The sequence below is a fragment of the Cyprinus carpio genome, chromosome A17 (assembly GCF_018340385.1).
Source record: "Cyprinus carpio isolate SPL01 chromosome A17, ASM1834038v1, whole genome shotgun sequence".
NCBI lineage: Eukaryota > Metazoa > Chordata > Actinopteri > Cypriniformes > Cyprinidae > Cyprinus > Cyprinus carpio.
In genome coordinates this window covers 17,510,720-17,529,463 of record NC_056588.1, presented here as the reverse complement: position 1 = coordinate 17,529,463, position 18,744 = coordinate 17,510,720, and the positions used below count along the sequence as shown (strand labels likewise).

Below are 18,744 nucleotides of genomic sequence, written 5' to 3'. Positions count from 1 at the left end.
GGAAAAAAAGGAAATTAGGAAAACACAGACTTTAGCCGGCTTGTAGTTCATTCGATTTTAAGAGACTCATATCAAGTGTCCACTATTAACTGTTTCACTGCTGTTTTCATCTTCAGCGTCAATCTTGTGTTATAATACACATGAGCTCCTGTATGTTAATATGGTAAAAATGAACCACAGGTATAACTGAAATATTGAGCCCTGGGGATTAGAATACAGCCAGTGGAGACCGGTTTTGTTGGGTCCGAGACGAGTCCAGGTCCAAAACCAACTGATGTCTTATGTTAATTTTATGTTGCACTTTATTTAAATTATTTAATTTTTTTTATCTTTCATGTTACACGACATGAATTCAACTGCACTTGGAAAAAATCGGGAGTCCAAAATGTCAGAGTCCGTGTCAGATTCAAGTCCAAGTAGCCCAACTCTATCTCTGGGGCTTCGAGCTGAAGAGCCCATGCAACTGGACACAAGACACTGCCAGTGTACAACTCATAGACAGTGCCTGATTATGTGGCAGTAATATAATAAATCACAAATTATCAATTAAAAAAAATCACAGGTGCATATCAATATCACAATTTAGTTGAATTAACACATTAAGTATGAGGTGTCTTATATTAAAATCCTGGACTTTACTTACAGCTCTTAACATAAATCCCCTGTGGCTGCAGGACCATAATCTTTTCTAGAAAATATAACCACTTAATGGGACAGTTCACCCAAAAAATTAAAGTTCCGTCATCATTTACTCATGTCATACAAACCTGTATGACTTGATTATTTCAGTGAAACACAAAAGAAGGTATTTTGAGGAATGTTGATAACCAAATGTTTGGTACCATTGACTTTCATTGTATGGACAAAAAACACTGAAATGTTTCTTAAAATATCTTTTATATTGCACAGAAAAAAAATACAAGTCATACAGGTTTTGAAAAACATGAGGGTGAATAAACAATATCTTTTTATTTTTGGATTAAATATCCCTTTAATAACAAATGAAAAACATTAAAATACTGTTTGCCTAAAATATCTGTTGTGTCATTTTCTCCCATCACAACTGACTCCAAATTTCCGTCTCTTTTGTAAAGAATGAAATTATATTACCTATTCTGTTTTAGATATGACGGCAGGTCATGAAAACATTTCTATAAAAATATCATTCCCCAGCTGTTGTCCAAAAATACATCCTTTGAACCGTCAAGCTCAGTATCTTTGGTTGCATTACTTTTTGAGATTTTCCAAAAATGTTTACAAGTTCAGTCTGTTGTATGTGTATACATCCTTGTCATTTTGTTGTGTTGGCCTAAAGATATCAATATTTGATAAGCCAGCTGCAGAGTAAACTGGGTTGTATCACATATCCCTGGCCTGAAGCGGTCTGTTTTTTTGCTGCGTGCATACGTGAGGAATAACTCAAAAACCACACTCTCATACAAACTCATTCTTAAGAAGGTGTATCATTGTATTAATGGGGTAGTACCTTTTCAGAGTTCCCATCACCTCTCTGTATATGCAGGAGAGAGCATGGGAGGTTTCTTTACAAAAAGACATTTTAAAGACTACGCTGTGCATGGCAAATCCATTACAACAAGCTTTGATAACCACCAAAGGCCCAAAATGTGCCACTGTACAATAACAACTCCCTCCTGTTTTCATTTACATATTCACAAAAGAGAAATTACATATAGGAGCAGTTGCAATACTCATGAAAAAGGTAGAAAAAGAACGTTCCGTTGTCTTTCTGAATAATTTAAACCACTGTGGCAGGATGGGCTAACAGAACCGGAGAATACAAGCATCCACTTGAAGAGAAACAGACATTGTATAGTCCTTCACATCGGCTCGGAGCAGACATGTAACAAAACAACTCAAGACACAAAAATGACAGTCCGTCCCACCTTTACATTATGGTTCGGAAGGAAGTTGTTTCAAGAAACGTTCAAGATTCTTACATTTTCTCAAGTCGTTAAAAAGAAAATGGTTATACTTGATAAAAAAAAAGAACAGTAATAATAATTGTAATAATTATAATTATAATTACAATGACAGAAGTAACAGCTGATGGTAAATAATAATAATCAGTCCTGTACAATCAGGTCAGTCCTGCGATTGGCCACAGGCTGCAAAAAAACAGACAACCCATGGAAACGCCAGGGCTTTGCAGTCATTTCAATGGCTTCAGCTGTAAAAATGAGCCGCCTGGACAGGGCTTTCTGACCGCAGATCCGCTCTTAGTTCCATCAGTCGCTGAGAGCTGAAAAAGTCTCTCGAGTCACCTGAAAATTAAGCATTAAAGAGATGCTGTCAAGACGTACATTTTTGCTTTAATATGTTGGAATTAGTGCTATGTACTAAAAACATTTACAGTATTACAAATAATACAATGACATAAGCTATTTACAGTATTCAAACTAAAAAAAATTTAATTAATACCCCTATTTGGAAGTGTTACATGATATAAAAAAGTAAAAAGAAAAAACAAATTGGCCAGAAAAGATCAGATTTAGGAGTTTTTTTTTTAAGGAGTAGGAGGAGTACTCCGTTTAAGTTTGGGGATGGTTAGATTGTATTAAAAAAAAAAAAAAAAAAAAAAAAAAAAAAAAAGTATTGAACTGGTGTGTTATACATATTTTACATTGGTTTCAGATGAAAGGTTTCTTTTTTTTAAATCTAAACATACTGAAGGCTCAAATGTATTAAATTAGCTACAAATTGTACCTGTTGAGAAAATCAGCATTTGAAACGGTCATGTGAGCTGTACCTGCTCATCTGGTCAGAGTGTAGCAGTCAGTTGTCAAAGCAGAGGTCAGTCCAGCTCGTGAACCTCATCCTGCAGGCCAGAGGGAGTTCGGCTTGGTTCAGAAACCCTCTTGGCCATTATTTCCCACTGAGGAGCCAGAACTTTGGGTTTGGACCCTGACACACATAAAGAGAGAAAGAGAGGAGATAAATCCATCTATACATTTTGAGAAAAAATATTCACACCTAACTGCTTATTTATGAATAAATAAATAAACAATTTACATAAAAAATTACACAAACACACACGCACGCACACACACATATACAATTCTATGTACATATATTTGTATTGTCTGATGTATATTACATATTTTGTGCATTTGTAAATACTAAAAGCAACAGCATAAAAAAATCATCTCTTTTGTCAACATTTGACTGCATCCTTTGCTTTCTGTTTCCTTAATCCTTGCCTGTCTAGGATGTTCTAATCTGAACAATGTCTGAAACCTCCTATTACAAGCACTTCCAGTGTTTATTTTTCATCTTTATGATGAATCACTGGCTGTTTTCCGCAACTGTAAGTTCCTTTGGATAAAAGCGTATTCTAAATGAATAAATGTCAATTTACTAATTATTATGAAGTAGATAGTCATCTATACACGTTGTTAAAAAAAAAAATATTTGCAACTTGTCAAACATTTTGCAATTGCACACATGTACATACATTTTGTTTTGTGTACTGTATATGAAATATGGTGTGCATTTCTAAATATTAATTGTGATAGAGGAGATAAAATCATCTATATATGCTGGTAAAATGTATTTGTAACTAACTGTCAAAATAAATACATAAAATGTTTTATTTATATAAAAATGCATATATTAGAATATGTACATATATTTGTATTTTGGTTTGCAATAAGAGGAGATAAATCCCTCTATACATACTGCTAAAAAATATTTGCTACTAATTATCAAAATAAATGCTTATTTACATAACATTTTAATAAATTGTATAATATGAACATACATTTGTGTTGTGTATTGTATATTAAATATTTGGCATTTGTAAATATTAATTGTGATAGAAGAGATGCATTCTAATTATAATATAATATAATATAATATAATATAATATAATATAATATAATATAATATAATATAATATAAACAAGTTGAGTCTCTAGTGTGCTTAAAGAAAGCTTTTTATGTGGGACATGAAGTCCTCAAAAGCACTCAAAAACAGTTATAAGATTCAGTCACTTATAAGATTCCATTCTACTTAGGGTGCTCCCTTAGAAGACTGCTACCCATGTACGAAGTACGTATCAGAGCAGCTTTCCAGGTTTTGAAAAAAAAACGCTACCATCATTGAGACTCCAGACACTGCTCCATTCTACAATTTCATGAGCCGTGCTGGTTCTAAGAGGTACTACATGCACTCTTCTGCTAACTCCATCCTTTACATAATACATGCTGCTCACACCACAAAGGACCTGGTTTGAGGACGGCAACATGGAAAATACCATGTGCCATTTATCACAACCACATAACATCAACCATATCAATAAGTGCATTAAGACCTCAAATATAAATGAAAATATAAAATAAAAAAAAAACTGAAAAATCAGTATGGGGCTAAAGCAAAAGGATTTGCTGCTTTGGACAGAATGGTGCCAAGCTCATCAGAAATTTATATAACTGCTGAACACTGGTTTCTCTCCAAAGCCTTCATAGAGACAAGAGGGTAATAAAGCACTACGTGATAGAGGATCATACATAAGTGTTCCTAATGCTTGGGAAGCCCTTCTTTTGAATCTACGGTTACAGTGCCTTTAGTCTGTGTTTTTTGGGGTCTGATCTGTGGTCCATGTGAGTCACTGCTGATCCGTTACCATGACAACCCTGAAAGCCATTCAGAGATTAAAGTACCACGTGTGTGTGTGTGTGTGTGTTTTCCTGTATGGGGGTTGGTGAAGATACGAGTGGGAGAGTTTAAGACAAGTAAATGAGACAACACAAAAAGAGGAGGAAGAGAGTGTGTTACGTGGGCAGCACAGAAAGAGTGTCTTACACACACAAGCCGATGGCTTACCATCCAAACCGTTGTGCTGCTCGTAGGTGCGTTTGCCCAGGATGGTGGGGGAGCCGTTGTTGAGGATGGGTGTGGATTTGATGGGCGTCAGGCTGCCCATGGAAATGGTGGCTCCTCGTGGAGGATCTGATTTGGGTGGGCAGGGGTGGGCCTCTGGAAAATGGTTTGAAAAGACATGAATAAAATGGCTTTGCTTGAAAATTTGAAAAAGATTTTGAAGGAAAGACAGCTTCACTCACCCAGATATCTAACCACTGACTCTAAAGGCTTCCTTACTGTCTGCTTTAGAGATGGAGGCTTTTTGGACATATCTGGCAACCTGATGGCACCTGAAATAAGAAATGCCATTAAAATTCTATATTCTAATTAGGTTCATGTGGTAATTCAGTACGAAGTCAATGACACAACATTTTATTTTTAATTAAGAAATACAAACACACACAAAATAATCATATTATGATGAACATGCTTTTCATCATATTTTTATATTTTGGGCAAAAAAAAAAAAAAAAAATCAGGGTGGCACAACTGATTTAATAATGAAGACAAAAAGCCTCTTTAAAAGAATGTAGTAATGGTAGTTTACATTTTTTTTATTATTTATGCATACATTTTCTTCTTCTTTATACAACTTCTTAAAAAAATAAACAATTTAAGGAGTTTTGATAAAACTTATTATTAATGCTGTAAAATTAATCTTAATAAAAAAATCAATAACATTTGTTTGCTAAATCAGCTCTGCGGTACAACCAATATACAGAAACTGAAAAATTATTCTCAGGGCCTTGACAAGATCAATAAGTTTCTTTAAATGTCAGATATCAATTATGATTACAAAACATAACATTTTTGTGCCATTTCTAAGAACTTGGTTCATGTTTTAAACAAAAAAAAAAAAAAAAAAAAAAAAAAATCCAGATCATTTAGAAATTTGTCATTGAACCAAAAAAAAAAAAAAAAAAAATGATAATAATAATAATAATAATATAATATATAATATATATATATATATTATTTTTTTTATATTATTTGTTATATATATATATATATATATTTTTTTTTTTTTTTTTTTTTTTTTTATATATATATATTTATAATATATATATATATAAAAAACTCCTTAAGAAATACCATCAGAGCAATTTAAACTTGAAGTACCATATTCATGTCTCCCAGCAGATACTCACACTCTGCTTTGATAGCGGTAGTGTTGACAGGTGTGTACGGGTGTCTGGCCAAATATCTGGATCTCAACAGGTCCTGGCAGACGCGGCGAGCAGCTTTCGTCAGCTGAGACGTGTTCAGGTAGAAAGCCTGTCTGGTCTTAACGGCAAACTTTGGGCTTCCGCTGTGTCTCATGGGCAGACCGTGAGGACTCTGAACACAAACAGCGAGAGGAAAGTCAAGCTCAGGGTGACAGCAAAATCTAAATATTGCATTTTACTTTTAGCTAAAGTCCACACATTTCATTTTTAAACATCTTTTAACCATAAAAGAAAGAGAGTTTTGCTCATTCAGGGCATTCATTTAACAGTCACATAGAGGCATAATAAAACAGAATTGCACAGTAAAAGAAAAAACAGACTAAATAAAATGACTCGGGGGGGGAGAGAGCTCAAGAGTTGACTCTGGAGCATGTTTTGAGAGAATCCAGTTTACACCCACCATGTTGCTGCGGTTAGGTCCAGGCCTCTCTCCATCCAGTCTGGTAGGCATCTTCAGACCTCCGTACTTTTTCCAGTAAGTCCAGCAGGAGGCACACAGCCGGCACTGCATGTTGGGCGGCCCCCATGAGTACCACTGATACGAGCTAGTGGCTACACACAAACAAAACACATAAAACTCCTTCCAACACCACTCTGCTCTACTCGCTGCAACCTGAAATAATATTAAAGCTGGCATATAATAGAAAACAGGATTTATCCTCTCTTTTTTGAAATAAATAAAAGTCAAATCAGTGTTCAGCTACTTTATTGTATTCAGCCTGTACTGGTTGGGACATTATTACTTATTACTTGCTTATTTCATTATTTGTATGTGTTTATACAGGTTACTTAGTTAAGAGCAGCTTGTGATTCTCTCTTTTTTTCTTTTATTGTTTGATTAACATTATTAACATAGCCTAAGAAATGCACGGGTTATGCACATCCGATATTTTCTAAACTATTTACATTCACTTAAGACGTAACCAACTGTTTTTACGTCGATACTCGTAAAGACAGCCATTCAGAGATAATCTTGTGCCAATTTTGTGACAAAGATGTGAAAAAGAACTCAATTTGGTATTTGCTTGATGTCTCAGAGACGACTTTCTTTGTGTGCGTGCACAGAGACGATTTATTCAATTCAATTCAAGTTTATTTGTATAGCGCTTTTTACGATACAAATCATTGCAAAGCAACTTTACAGAAAATTAAGTTTCTTCAATATTTAGTAGCAGCTTATCAGTGATGACTGTCAATTTATGACAGTGCACGAGTAACGCATTGAGAACTCTTTCATGCAGTCTTGTGCTTGAATAGCTTAAAATGTTTAAACTGACAAGCCTTAAAACACACGAGAATGATAAACTTAGAGGAAGCAGCACTGGCCCGATCGTTCAGATAGTTTTAGGGGGGATGAAGCCCACATAAAAAGGGTCTAGAACCACCCCTGTCACGTCACACCATACAACTATACAATTTGCAGAAAAAGAAAGCTGAAAACCATCAGAAGAGAGTAAAAACAAAAAGAATGATTAGATGTAGATGGATGACATAGCAGCATGCAGTAAGGAATATTCATATCCGGGAGATAAGTCAGTAAATTTGAGTAAAATCACAGGCTTTGCTTATCCTGTGATAATATTTATTCTGTGTGAATAGAGCTTTAGTTAACAATAACAACACTGATGTAGAATTCACCAAGGTATAGCAGCAAAAAAAAAAAAAAATGTGTGTTTAATTCTGTCAGGGAAAACTACATGACGACAGCGTGTTTTTGATGAGAAAAATCTTGACTTACATTACCAGGGGAAGAAAAAAAACACTTAAAAAAAAAAAAAAAGAAAAAAAAAAAGGTGGGAGCATTTTTACAAATACGTTGTCCTACTGCAGTTACATATCGCCTTTAACATTTTAATTATTTAAGAGCAGGACAAATACTCACTGAAACAGCTCTCGCATGCTCTGCCCAATCCGACCGGCTGGCCTGGTGATCCCGGAAGAGCCCCTGCTCCATTCACAAGCCCTGGCTTCACACTGTTCACGCTCAACTGGTTAGGGTTGGGCTTGTTACTGTAGAAAAAAGGCCATGACAGTTACTGGATTTCATCTGGTCAAAGTGCAATCACTCAAAGCTTATGGTGAAATGCCAAATCCAGGGCTGAACCTCAACCTGTTGAAATACTCACTAGTTTGGGATGTAAACCTGCTTTAACTTGCTCTCAGCCTCGGCTGCTTTTAATCGTTTCTGTACGAAACAAGAGCCAGTTAGTCTCAGTGTGAAAACTATCTAGGTTTTCAACTTGTACACAGAGACTTGAGACGGCCGTGTTGGATTACCTGCTGAACGTATCTGTCTGTGGTCTTCCACATGTAGTAATACTCAATGATGCTGGTCAGAGACTTCCAAGGAAGCTGGAATAGAAAAATAAAGGATCATTTAGAATGAATAATTAAATAAAATCATAAACAAAATGGCCATTTATTACATTAAACCCCATTTAGGTTACAAGAATATGAAAATTCTGTCATAGTTTACTTATCCACATGTATCTCAAAGATTTCTGCTCCTCCACTGAACATCCACGCAGTCCAACACTTTGACGCTTATAAAGACCTTGTCTCTATAAAGTGAGCAGTTTAATTAAAGTCTTCAGAAGAGACAGGATCAATTTATATAATGAACACATTTAAATTAGGCTTTTTTTCACATATGAACACTGATTACTAGAGAACATCACATATGGTAAAGGGAAGACCAGCAATGTATGTAGGCTATGTGAGACCAATATCAGTTATCAGTTGTTTTGTTCCACAGAAGGCAATCATATGGATTGAAAAAGCAAAATCAAATGGGTGAGTAAGTGATGAGTTTTAATTTTTGGTGAAAGGAATCTTTCGTTGAAGCAAATCTGTTTGTGATGGCAAACAGAAATCCAGCTCCATTTCCCATCCTTTGTGTCCCTGAATAAGCTGGTTCACTTCTTAAGGGTGTGCCCATTTTCCATGCCTGGCTCCTCCCTGTTTCTCTAAGTACAGATTTCTGACTGAAACCCAGAAGCCGAAACACTCATTACTGCACAAACACCCATCAACCACCAGATGGCAGAGTTAAACACACACTTGGCACACTTGCTGTACCCTAAACAAAGGCAGTTTATCAGTCATTACTGCCACAATTACCTTAGCATATGCTGTTCAAATCTTTTCAAAGCCATGTTATGCTGTAGTACAAATGGAAGAAATTCAGGGTGATCACCCTTCTGCATGTGCAAACACTGCTTGGGATGAACTTACGAAGTCTTGCTGGATATCAGTGAAGTCTTTGCCGTATTTCTCGAGCGCTTCCTCGAACAGGTTGGCTTCGGATGCGCTCCATTCCTCCATTTCATCCCGGCAGAGCACCGGCCCACCCTGGGGTACGAGCGCCGCGATGGCCCGCGTCATGTCATAGCCATTCTTATGCAACGTGTCCATGGCGTGAAACTGAAAATCACAAATTTGGTATAAGAAAACATCATAAACGATGGCTCAAATTCAAGATTCGTCAACCAAACATTCCATTGTTTTCAGCAGAAACTCTGAATTGCTCAATCCTGGAAACAACATTGACACTAGATGAAGAGGAATTGTGTGGGCAGCATGCGAGTGTGTATGTTTATGCATGGAGAGGTTGCCCTCTGGCGTCTTTCCTTCAAGTTTTGTACACAATGGGCAGAGTTGGGTGGCTGGAGAGTGAAAAGCGTGCTCTGATGTTCTTCTCGTACAGCCTATAAGCTGAGACTGAACACTGAGCTGGCAATAGGCCTGTCGCAATCATTACATAATCGCCTAGTGGGGATTATTTGAGATGATCACTGTGCACTTTAAATTCTAATCACATTTTGCCACTCATATTATTAGTTTGAGCATCCTGACAGAAACACTAGCTCAACAAAATGGCATGAGTTTGACTGGCCAATGACATTGTTGAACTTTGGCACACATTACCTTTAAAGGGATACTCCACCCCAAAATGAAAATTTTGTCATTAATCACTCACCCCCATATCGTTCCAAACCCGTAAAAGCTCCGTTCGTCTTCGGAACACAATTTAAGATATTTTGGATGAAAACCGGGAGGCTTGTGACTGTCCCATAGACTGCCAAGTAAATAACAGTGTCAAGGTCCAGAAAAGGAATGCAAGTCATCGTCAGAATACTCCATCTGCCATCAGACATGCAATCTGGGATATACTGTATGAAGTGACGGGAACACTTTTTTTAAGCAAAGAAATAAAAATAACGACTTTATTCAACAATTCCTTTGTCAACAGTCTCCTCTGTGTCTCTCCATATCACCGTATGCAGCGTAAGCTCACTTACAAAAAGTGTTCCCATCGCTTCATGTAACCCAGATTGCACGTCTGATGGCAGATGTAGTATTCTGACGACGACTTTCATACCTTTCCTGGACCTTGACACTGTTATTTATTTGGCAGTCTATGGGACAGTCACAGGCCTCCCGGTTTTCATCCAAAATATCTTAAATTGTGTTCCGAAGACGAACTGAAACAAAAAAAGATATAAACTAAATCACCCAAAGTGATTAATGACAAAATTTTCATTTTGGGGTGGAGTATCCCTTTTAGGAAAATAGAAACCGGACACACTAAGACTGATGGTAAAACCAAAAATGCTCATTTTAAAGTAGCCTTTGTTTGAAATAACTATACATTTAATTAATAAAATATGATGTCTAAAACACAACAATGCCTTATGTATTTCTATAATTCATTAATCGTTTTTCCTTGAACTGGTGTCAACGAAATAATATTTAGACTCCAATAGCTTTTAAAAATATTGACTAAACTTCAAAACAGTACAATTATTCATTTCATTATTCAGTCTATGTTGTTTAACACAATTTATACTTTAAATAAACTATTACAAACTGAGTAGATGTTTTTGTTGACTATTATGACAGAATACTAAAAACAATCTCTAAATCTTAAATGGACTTTTGGCTGATATAAACACATCTGTGCTTACACAACAAAGGACAAAAGGTTTATTTTCCATTTCTAAAAGGAAAAGAACATGTGAGCTGGTTCCTTTTTTTAATGTATCACACGAGATGTTGGTTTAAATGGCCTTTCACTCTCTGCGCTAGTTCATGGATACAAACTGAATTTGTAATTACATTTGAATTTTGCCTGCAATTTGCTCTTTCCCATCAATATATTGTATCATCCTTTACTTGTAATCATTTACACTAAATCTAACTAAAACTAGATCGTATAATGCACACATTCCTTCTCCAAATTAATGATTCTACTATCAGATATTAATTGTTTCCATTTCAAATTTGCAACCGTATTTTTTTTCTTTTGCACATAAAAAAAAATAAAAAATTGTGCTGCCATTTTCTGCTCAGTTTTTAGTGTATTATATTCTAGTTTGTCTGTACAGGTTATCAGACAAAAGCTAAATAACATGCAATGACAGATAACAAGATGAGATGAGAAAGATGATGATGAAAATAATATTATGAAAAAGCATAACGGATGTTCAGGATTATGTATCGTATTAGCTAGGCTATATTCAACATTTTAGAATAAGATGAGAAAAGACATTTATTATGCCTGTTTTGACAGGATTAAATGTCAATGTAATGTAATGTATTGTGATGTATTGTAATTAATATTATCTGGCTATAATACAACATCTGATGTTTAATTCACTGTAAAGAAAATAAAATCTGTTGGCACACATCAGAATTGGACAATTTTTTATTTTTTTTGTAAATGTCTACCATTAATTAGTATGAACCGGCTGAGCTGAACTACAGTGTAAAGTCTTCCAGCAGCGTGTGGAGCGTGCGAGAGTGTGAGATGTGAGATGTGCTGTACCAGTGTGATGTCTCTGGAGGCTGCCGCAGCGCTCATGTGCAGACTGGGCTGCCGAACTGAACTGCTGCAGTCTAAAGCCCGCGCAAACGTACCCACAGACCTGCAGGGGAGGGGGGTTGGGGGAAGTTTGAGAAACGGAGGGAAAAAAAAGTGAAAGAGAATGAGTGAGTGAGAGCGAGCGAGCAAAATATGCAGTTTGAAATAACAGGGTATACGATGGTTAAAAAAAAAAAAGGTTATTATTTGGGAGGCATCTTCAGATTTTCATAGTTGAGGTTTTTGTTGTTTATTGTCTTTTAAACTCAGTGATATGTTCACAAAACCCTGGCACACGAAAAACAGAGCAAATTTGTTCCCACTGCAGAATCTTACCGAGCCACGACAAGGAACTGGTCGATCTGTTTCTCTGTGAGGGGGTTGCTGGGATCCCACACCTTCTCCTCCAGTTTTTCCAGCTCCCGACCATCATCCTCTCCTGACAAACAAACACCCACAGATCACATTCACTAAAGGACACACACTGCTTTAAAATGAGACTTTTGTTTCACTTTCTTCCTGAAGCCAGCTTTCACCTAATGTGAACTTAATTTAGTTCTTCCAATTAATGTAAGCAGCATTAGTGGGAAACCAATGTTATGACCAAGATGTTAAATTGGGTGCTATCTGGCATTTTGAGATGATCCCAATTGGGCATTTAAGTCTGTATGAAATCGCAAATTGCGATCATCTTTTCATCTCTATTGTGACAGAGTACTACGACAGTGCAAACGTCATTAGAGAGAAGTGACGTCATTGCGAGGAGAGGAGAGCCAACATTTTTAGTAAAGATTATAAGGGTGCATAAATTAAAAAAAATGATGTATACAGATAAATAATTTATAATAAACAATGCAATATTACATATAAAGATAAAAAATAAGAATTGTAAATTTTGAATTCATGGTGACTTGCTTGCTTGCCATGCTTGGGCAAGTAACAAGTATTTATATGCTTCTCCTGCTTTTTAATGGATACGATTCTTTACATCAGTTTATTTTGGAGTCTATTCTACAGGCATAAAATGGCATAACAAAACACATAAACAAATCAAAAAAATTCATTTTAATTTTAAATTTCAATGAAAAATGAAGCAATATTATAATAAAAACAGTAACGCTGTAAAAGATTTTTACAATTTAGAAGTATTTTCTATTTAAATATATTTTTAAAAATGTTATTTATTTCAAAGCTAAATTTTCTGCAGCCATTCAGTTTTCAGTGTCACATGATTCTTCAGAAATCATGCTAATATGCTGATTTGCTATTAAAAAAAAAAAAAAATCTTATTAGATTTTTGTTAAATGTTAATATGAGGAGAGATGCAAGATGAGAAAACAGCTGTTAAATATGTGGTGGGTAAACGGTCTCATCTGAAAAGCTCAGAGCTTTGACCATGTCTAACTCAATAAAACGAAGAAACGTCTTACCCTCTTTGAGGAGGTCAGTGATGTCAGCCTGGTACTTATTTCCCACTCTGATCTCTCCCTTATCAGCCAGCAGAGTCTTCTGCTGAGGGTCATATACCAGCGAATAGAAAAAAGCATCCTGCAAAACCAAGAGACACCTTTTAAGGCCAAAAACATATTGCAAAAAAAGTACACAAATGCAAAGCTTAATTTTGTGTATCATTGCATCAAAGACAGGAATGCACACCAAGTAGAGCACACTTGTAATGCGTTGCATACATGCACAGGTAAAGTATGTTCCTGGCCTCTAATATAAACACAGACACATGAACCGGTGAAGGCCAGTGTTTGAGATATTAGAGGACTGGCTTGACTCTTTGTAGTCTCCAGTCTCCTCATTACTAAATATGAGGAGGAACACACTGGGTCAACACACTGAATTATTCATCTGGATCGGGACTCAAAACTAGCTCTCATACACACACACACACACATCAGATAAGCATTTCCCTCTTGCAGACATATTGTGAACAGAGATACGAAGAATGCAAGCAAATTCATGCAATCAAAAGCATTTGCACATGCGTAGAAACACCTTGGCATAATGCTGTGACACTCACCTCTCTGTCTAAATAGGACTTGAGGGCTTCCGTCTCATTCAGAAGTGTAACACAGCATTTCCCCCTGAAAAAGCAACATAAACACACAGGTTTAACAGTGGATTGAATCATACAGCCTTATATGCCATTAAATAGATCTGAATCGCTTCACATAGTTCATTCACAGTACTGCTGGACAGAATTTTGTGTTCGGCTGTGGTTTAGAAATGACCATGTTAGAGCGAAGTAATCATACATATAGTCTGTCATTTGTTATTTCATTCCATTTATAAATGTATCTCACAATTTAGAATGTAAAAACCTATTCAATATTGGGAGCCAAATGTATCGGAAAGAGAAAATTGATTCTTCCTTGCTGGTCGTAGTTAAACCGGTGCATTCGTTCACAGCAGCTTGTCTAAATGAGCTTAGTTTGGCCAGTAATGATTATTTTGATAATTTTTTTTTCAAGAAATCTAAGAGGAAAAGTTTTTAAAAAAATTGTGAAATATTATAAAAAAGGTGTTTTATTCAATCAAGACAATGATGTGTTCTTTTTTGAAAGTGCACCTCTTAAAGGTCATAATATGTATAAAGTTTGAAAAAGTCGAAATAAAAAAACCTGGTCCCCAAGATATTTGCTTATAATGCATAGAATTTGCTTATAATGCTTAGAATTTCTTAGAAATTCAATTCATTTTGAATTTTATTTGTACTTTATTTGACTAAGTTTGCATGAATTAGAACTCCTGACAGATCCCAGAGTTAAAACAGACCTAGAGAACATCAAACCAACAAAATTACATGCAACCATTAAAGCTGGCATAAATATGAACATTGTGCATCCTGACCTCTTTCCAGTATCATATCAATATAAATTGTGGCAAAACGGCCAAGAATAAAATTTAAAAAATACTACATTACAAAAATCTTTTTCTTTCTCAATTTTTTTTTCCAGTAAGAATATCTAAATATCCTCAAAGCAAGGACAATTGACATCATCAGCAAAAATCAGATAAAATTTTAAGTTATATAAAATAAACTTATTTTTTCACTTTGAATTAAGTTTATTTTTCTAACAAACAGACTTAATAAAACTTTTTCCTCAAAGTAAATGTATCTTGTTTTAAGGATAATTAGATATTTTCCTTGAAAACAAAAAAATGCAAAAGATTTTTTGGCAGTGTAGCCAAAGCCCTCACATGAGATTTGAGGAAATCCTGAATTCTAACTTAACTCAGTTGTTGTGTTTAATACCAGTTACATTTTAATAACATTTAAAGACAATTCTCTCTATTTTTAAATAAAGAGGTTTCCAAACATAATCCTTTTTTTGGTGTTCACTGCCAGTACCCATGTCCATGTTTTTAGGTCACTGCAAATGAGTAAAACAGGAGGAAAATTCCAATCAACCATATTTTGAAACTGAGTCACTGTTTCAACCCCTGAGAGAGATGATGCTCGCCGTCCACCTTCCATCAGGAAAAACAGTGAAGAACCTGTTCATCCAGAAAGGTTTAACGTCAAGCTCACTCCACCCTTGGGTCCGACTTTCTCCGCAAACACAAAAGATGATTTACATGTTCACGAGGCAGACGTGACCTGGCCAGTGTGTAAGTAGGACACGAGCGGATGTGGTGGTTAAAAGGGCAACCTTATGCTGAATGGCTGCTTTCCTGAGAACGATGACTTCATAGCAACTTTCAAAATAAAAGTGGGCATGATCCTCATTAAATGGTTCTATTCACACATACAGATGACTTGACGAAAAATGCAAGCCCTTGAGCAAAAACAAGATTGACTCAATTTTCAATTGCTCTCCGCTGAATTCGTAGCGATGAGAGAGCAGCGTGAATGAACGAGAGGTTAATACTCTCCTGTGCTGGGGACTCCATTAGGCCAGAACATGAAAAAGACTGAAGGGAGCCGGTGTGTGTGTGAGATGCGTGACTCACACGCAGACGCTAATGAGAGAGAGTCCAGTTGGCTGTTAGAGAGAACACCGCAGAATGAAGCGTATCCTCAATATGGACAAAGCTTTTTGTAGGTTACCTGATGTGTGTCGCAGGCAGAGACTCCAGCTGTCTGGAGAGGAAGAGCTCTCTGTGTCTCAGCTGATGCTTCTGTTTCTCTGGGAGATCCACCATTTCAGTGTTCTCCATCTCCTCTTCTATTTCTCCTAAAAGTCAAAGGGAAAAGATAAACAACTTTCATTTGTCCACCTTATAACCTTATTAATATTATTACAGATGTGATGCTGTATGTTGATGCTAACTGGCTGATTTTCATAGTTACATAGGCAACAGAATGTATAAAAGTAGTAAGCATTTTTAATATTGGCCATTTATTGGTTATTGGCCATAACATAAAAATTATAAATAGCCACAAATCTACTGACTCCAGGTTCTCCCATGTGTCAGTTCCACCTAATGAAACATTTATCAATTTTCAGTTATTTCTGAATGATCTCGCACAATATTTACTCAAAATCATATACCTTTCATGCAATTTAAAGGTGCAGTATGTAACCTTGACAGCTAGTGGCTGAAATGGGTACTATGGTTTAAATCCAAAATACTGGAGAGAGACGTTTCTCCTGCCCCCTCCCCCTCAGACTCGACTCGCACGTGGGTTGCCAGATTGAGGACCATGCAACAGGAATGAGCACAACTGACAATAGGGCCTTTCACACCGCTTTAGTTCCAGAAGTAAAAGTACAGTACTAAAGTACTGGGTCGATTTTGCGCGAACTGTTTCCCAGTACCACTTAAAGGGTTGCATTCGCACTGACAGTGTGTACTAGGACGTGACATAAGCCGGTCGACAGCGACGCCATTTGTGCGCTGCGTTCAACAACGAAAACAAATAAGAACAACGTTAACAACAGGAGGATGGAGGACGCTGTGATCGGAGCTGTGTTTTTGTTGTCTCTCGCGGGTTTCACAATAATGGACATGGAATGTCGACGTATACGTAAATCGACTGAAAGAACGGAAAGGAGGACTAAGAGTCTCCAACGACAACTGGCAGTGCTACATTTGCTACAAGTGCCTGCACTTCAGCGTCCATACATTTATCGCTGTTCGTCATACTTACAAAGTAAGTTGACACAATGTTTACAGTATGTTACATGGCGTTTTAAATCATGGCAGGTGAGGGCGTTTCCAAATGCGTCTGGCTAATCAATGTCTACTTACATCACGGGTAGTACCAGTTGTGCTGGTTAGACCCTGCTCCGGAGCAGGAGCTAATTTGGTTCTCGAAAAAGGCAGTCCGGTACTAAAATCGCACCCAGTTCCTGCGGTGCGAAAATTCCCAAAAGTGGGTAGTTCCACAATTAGTTCTAGTACTATGAAAAGGTTTCTGCGGTGTGAAAGGCCCTAATGGAAGGCAACGAGGAGTTGATTTAGTCACATTTAATATGTTTCTGGTCAACCCAGGGTGACGAAATACTATTAGGTAGACTGGCAGTGGGCAGAATCACACAGACCAAAACAAAAACAGACAAAAAAAAATTAAAACATCAATTCAAACTAGAAAAACTATCTCCAAAATATTTTTTCAGAGAAATAAGTGATGTGATGTTGTAAACTTAGTACAGTAAAAAAAAAAAAAAATTGCGTACAGCACCTTTAAGCACTTTTTTGCCATTTCATATCATATATGTCATGATGTAATGCAATATGGTATATAAACAATAGGTCATCCAGTCAGAACATATTCCAATTCAAATTTCAAATTAAATTTGAAAAACCAGTGTCAGTCAATCACTATTTGGCAAGCTAATAGTAATGCTGAGGGAGCATTCACATACTGTAGAGCTCGTGCATTTTATTATAAAATTTTTGCATTCCACTCTGCTGCTTTTTTATTGTTTTTATGTAAAAAAAAAAATGTTTTAGACCATTGCACTTGTGATGCTCAAGTTAAGATTTCAACTTTTAAAAAATGTGCTTTGAGACCTTTTTTTTATTTTTTCTTTGCCCTGTGTCTTGCAATTTTAAACACAACAATGCCTTCTGTATGAACTACCCCTAAGGCTATCACAATTACTTCTGATCACACTGAAGGTCATAGATTGCAACCTGACTAAAAGTATTGCACTTCGTTGTGTAACTCACACCACACTATTTGTCACAGACATGAATGTCACCCCAAATCACAAGGTTTGTTGAGGAGAAAAACCCATGTAAACTACATTAAAGGAGGAACCATATATGACATATCTAGCGATCAAGATATTTTAAGCCACTTTACACCTGCAATGAACTTGTACTTTCTGTAATCACAATCAGATCTCACTTGATCACATAAAAAGCCAGGTTTAAAAATAAAAAAAAGATAACCCTAGAAACTGCATAGCAAGTTAGCAGCACACTAAAATCTACTTAGTAATCACAGCAATAGACCTTTTTCTAAAAAAAAAAAAAAAAAAAAAAAAATTCAAAAAATTTTATTGATTTATTTTTTGCACACTAAAGTTATGAGTTTTGAAAATGGGACAGTGGTTTGCAACTTTGACTGTAATTTGAAGGATAGACACGACAAGAGCTGAATGTTTGTCATGGTTCTCACTTTTTAACCAATGAATTTACATGACTTGGCATAACTATAAAATTGTTCATCAAAATGCCTAATATTTATTAATTTATATGACTTTGAGGTCTAGAAATCACAACAAGACAGTGGGATCCCTGGCTCTTCAAAAGAAAAGAAAAATGAAACCGTGAATAAATTATGAATTATCTTTTTCTTTTTTTGTGGT

The 18,744-nt window shown here is 36.1% G+C and overlaps 1 protein-coding gene across 1 annotated transcript in view; it reads right to left on the bottom strand.

Annotated features, from left to right (window-relative positions):
• Window positions 1–949: 949 nt before the first annotated feature.
• The window catches only part of LOC109064655 (metastasis-associated protein MTA1-like), a 41,615-nt gene continuing 23,820 nt past the window's right edge, over window positions 950–18,744 (bottom strand). The window contains exons 4-18 of the mRNA XM_042774299.1: window positions 16,032–16,158; window positions 14,001–14,064; window positions 13,402–13,519; window positions 12,308–12,410; window positions 11,936–12,035; window positions 9,343–9,531; window positions 8,386–8,460; window positions 8,235–8,293; window positions 7,991–8,118; window positions 6,509–6,660; window positions 6,031–6,220; window positions 5,083–5,172; window positions 4,844–4,996; window positions 2,768–2,922; window positions 950–2,282 (exon numbers count right to left, since the gene is read on the bottom strand). Coding sequence (XP_042630233.1) covers window positions 2,813–2,922; window positions 4,844–4,996; window positions 5,083–5,172; window positions 6,031–6,220; window positions 6,509–6,660; window positions 7,991–8,118; window positions 8,235–8,293; window positions 8,386–8,460; window positions 9,343–9,531; window positions 11,936–12,035; window positions 12,308–12,410; window positions 13,402–13,519; window positions 14,001–14,064; window positions 16,032–16,158 — 1,658 coding nt within the window. The 3' untranslated portion in view covers window positions 950–2,282; window positions 2,768–2,812. The remainder of the gene's footprint in view (window positions 2,283–2,767; window positions 2,923–4,843; window positions 4,997–5,082; window positions 5,173–6,030; window positions 6,221–6,508; window positions 6,661–7,990; window positions 8,119–8,234; window positions 8,294–8,385; window positions 8,461–9,342; window positions 9,532–11,935; window positions 12,036–12,307; window positions 12,411–13,401; window positions 13,520–14,000; window positions 14,065–16,031; window positions 16,159–18,744) is intronic.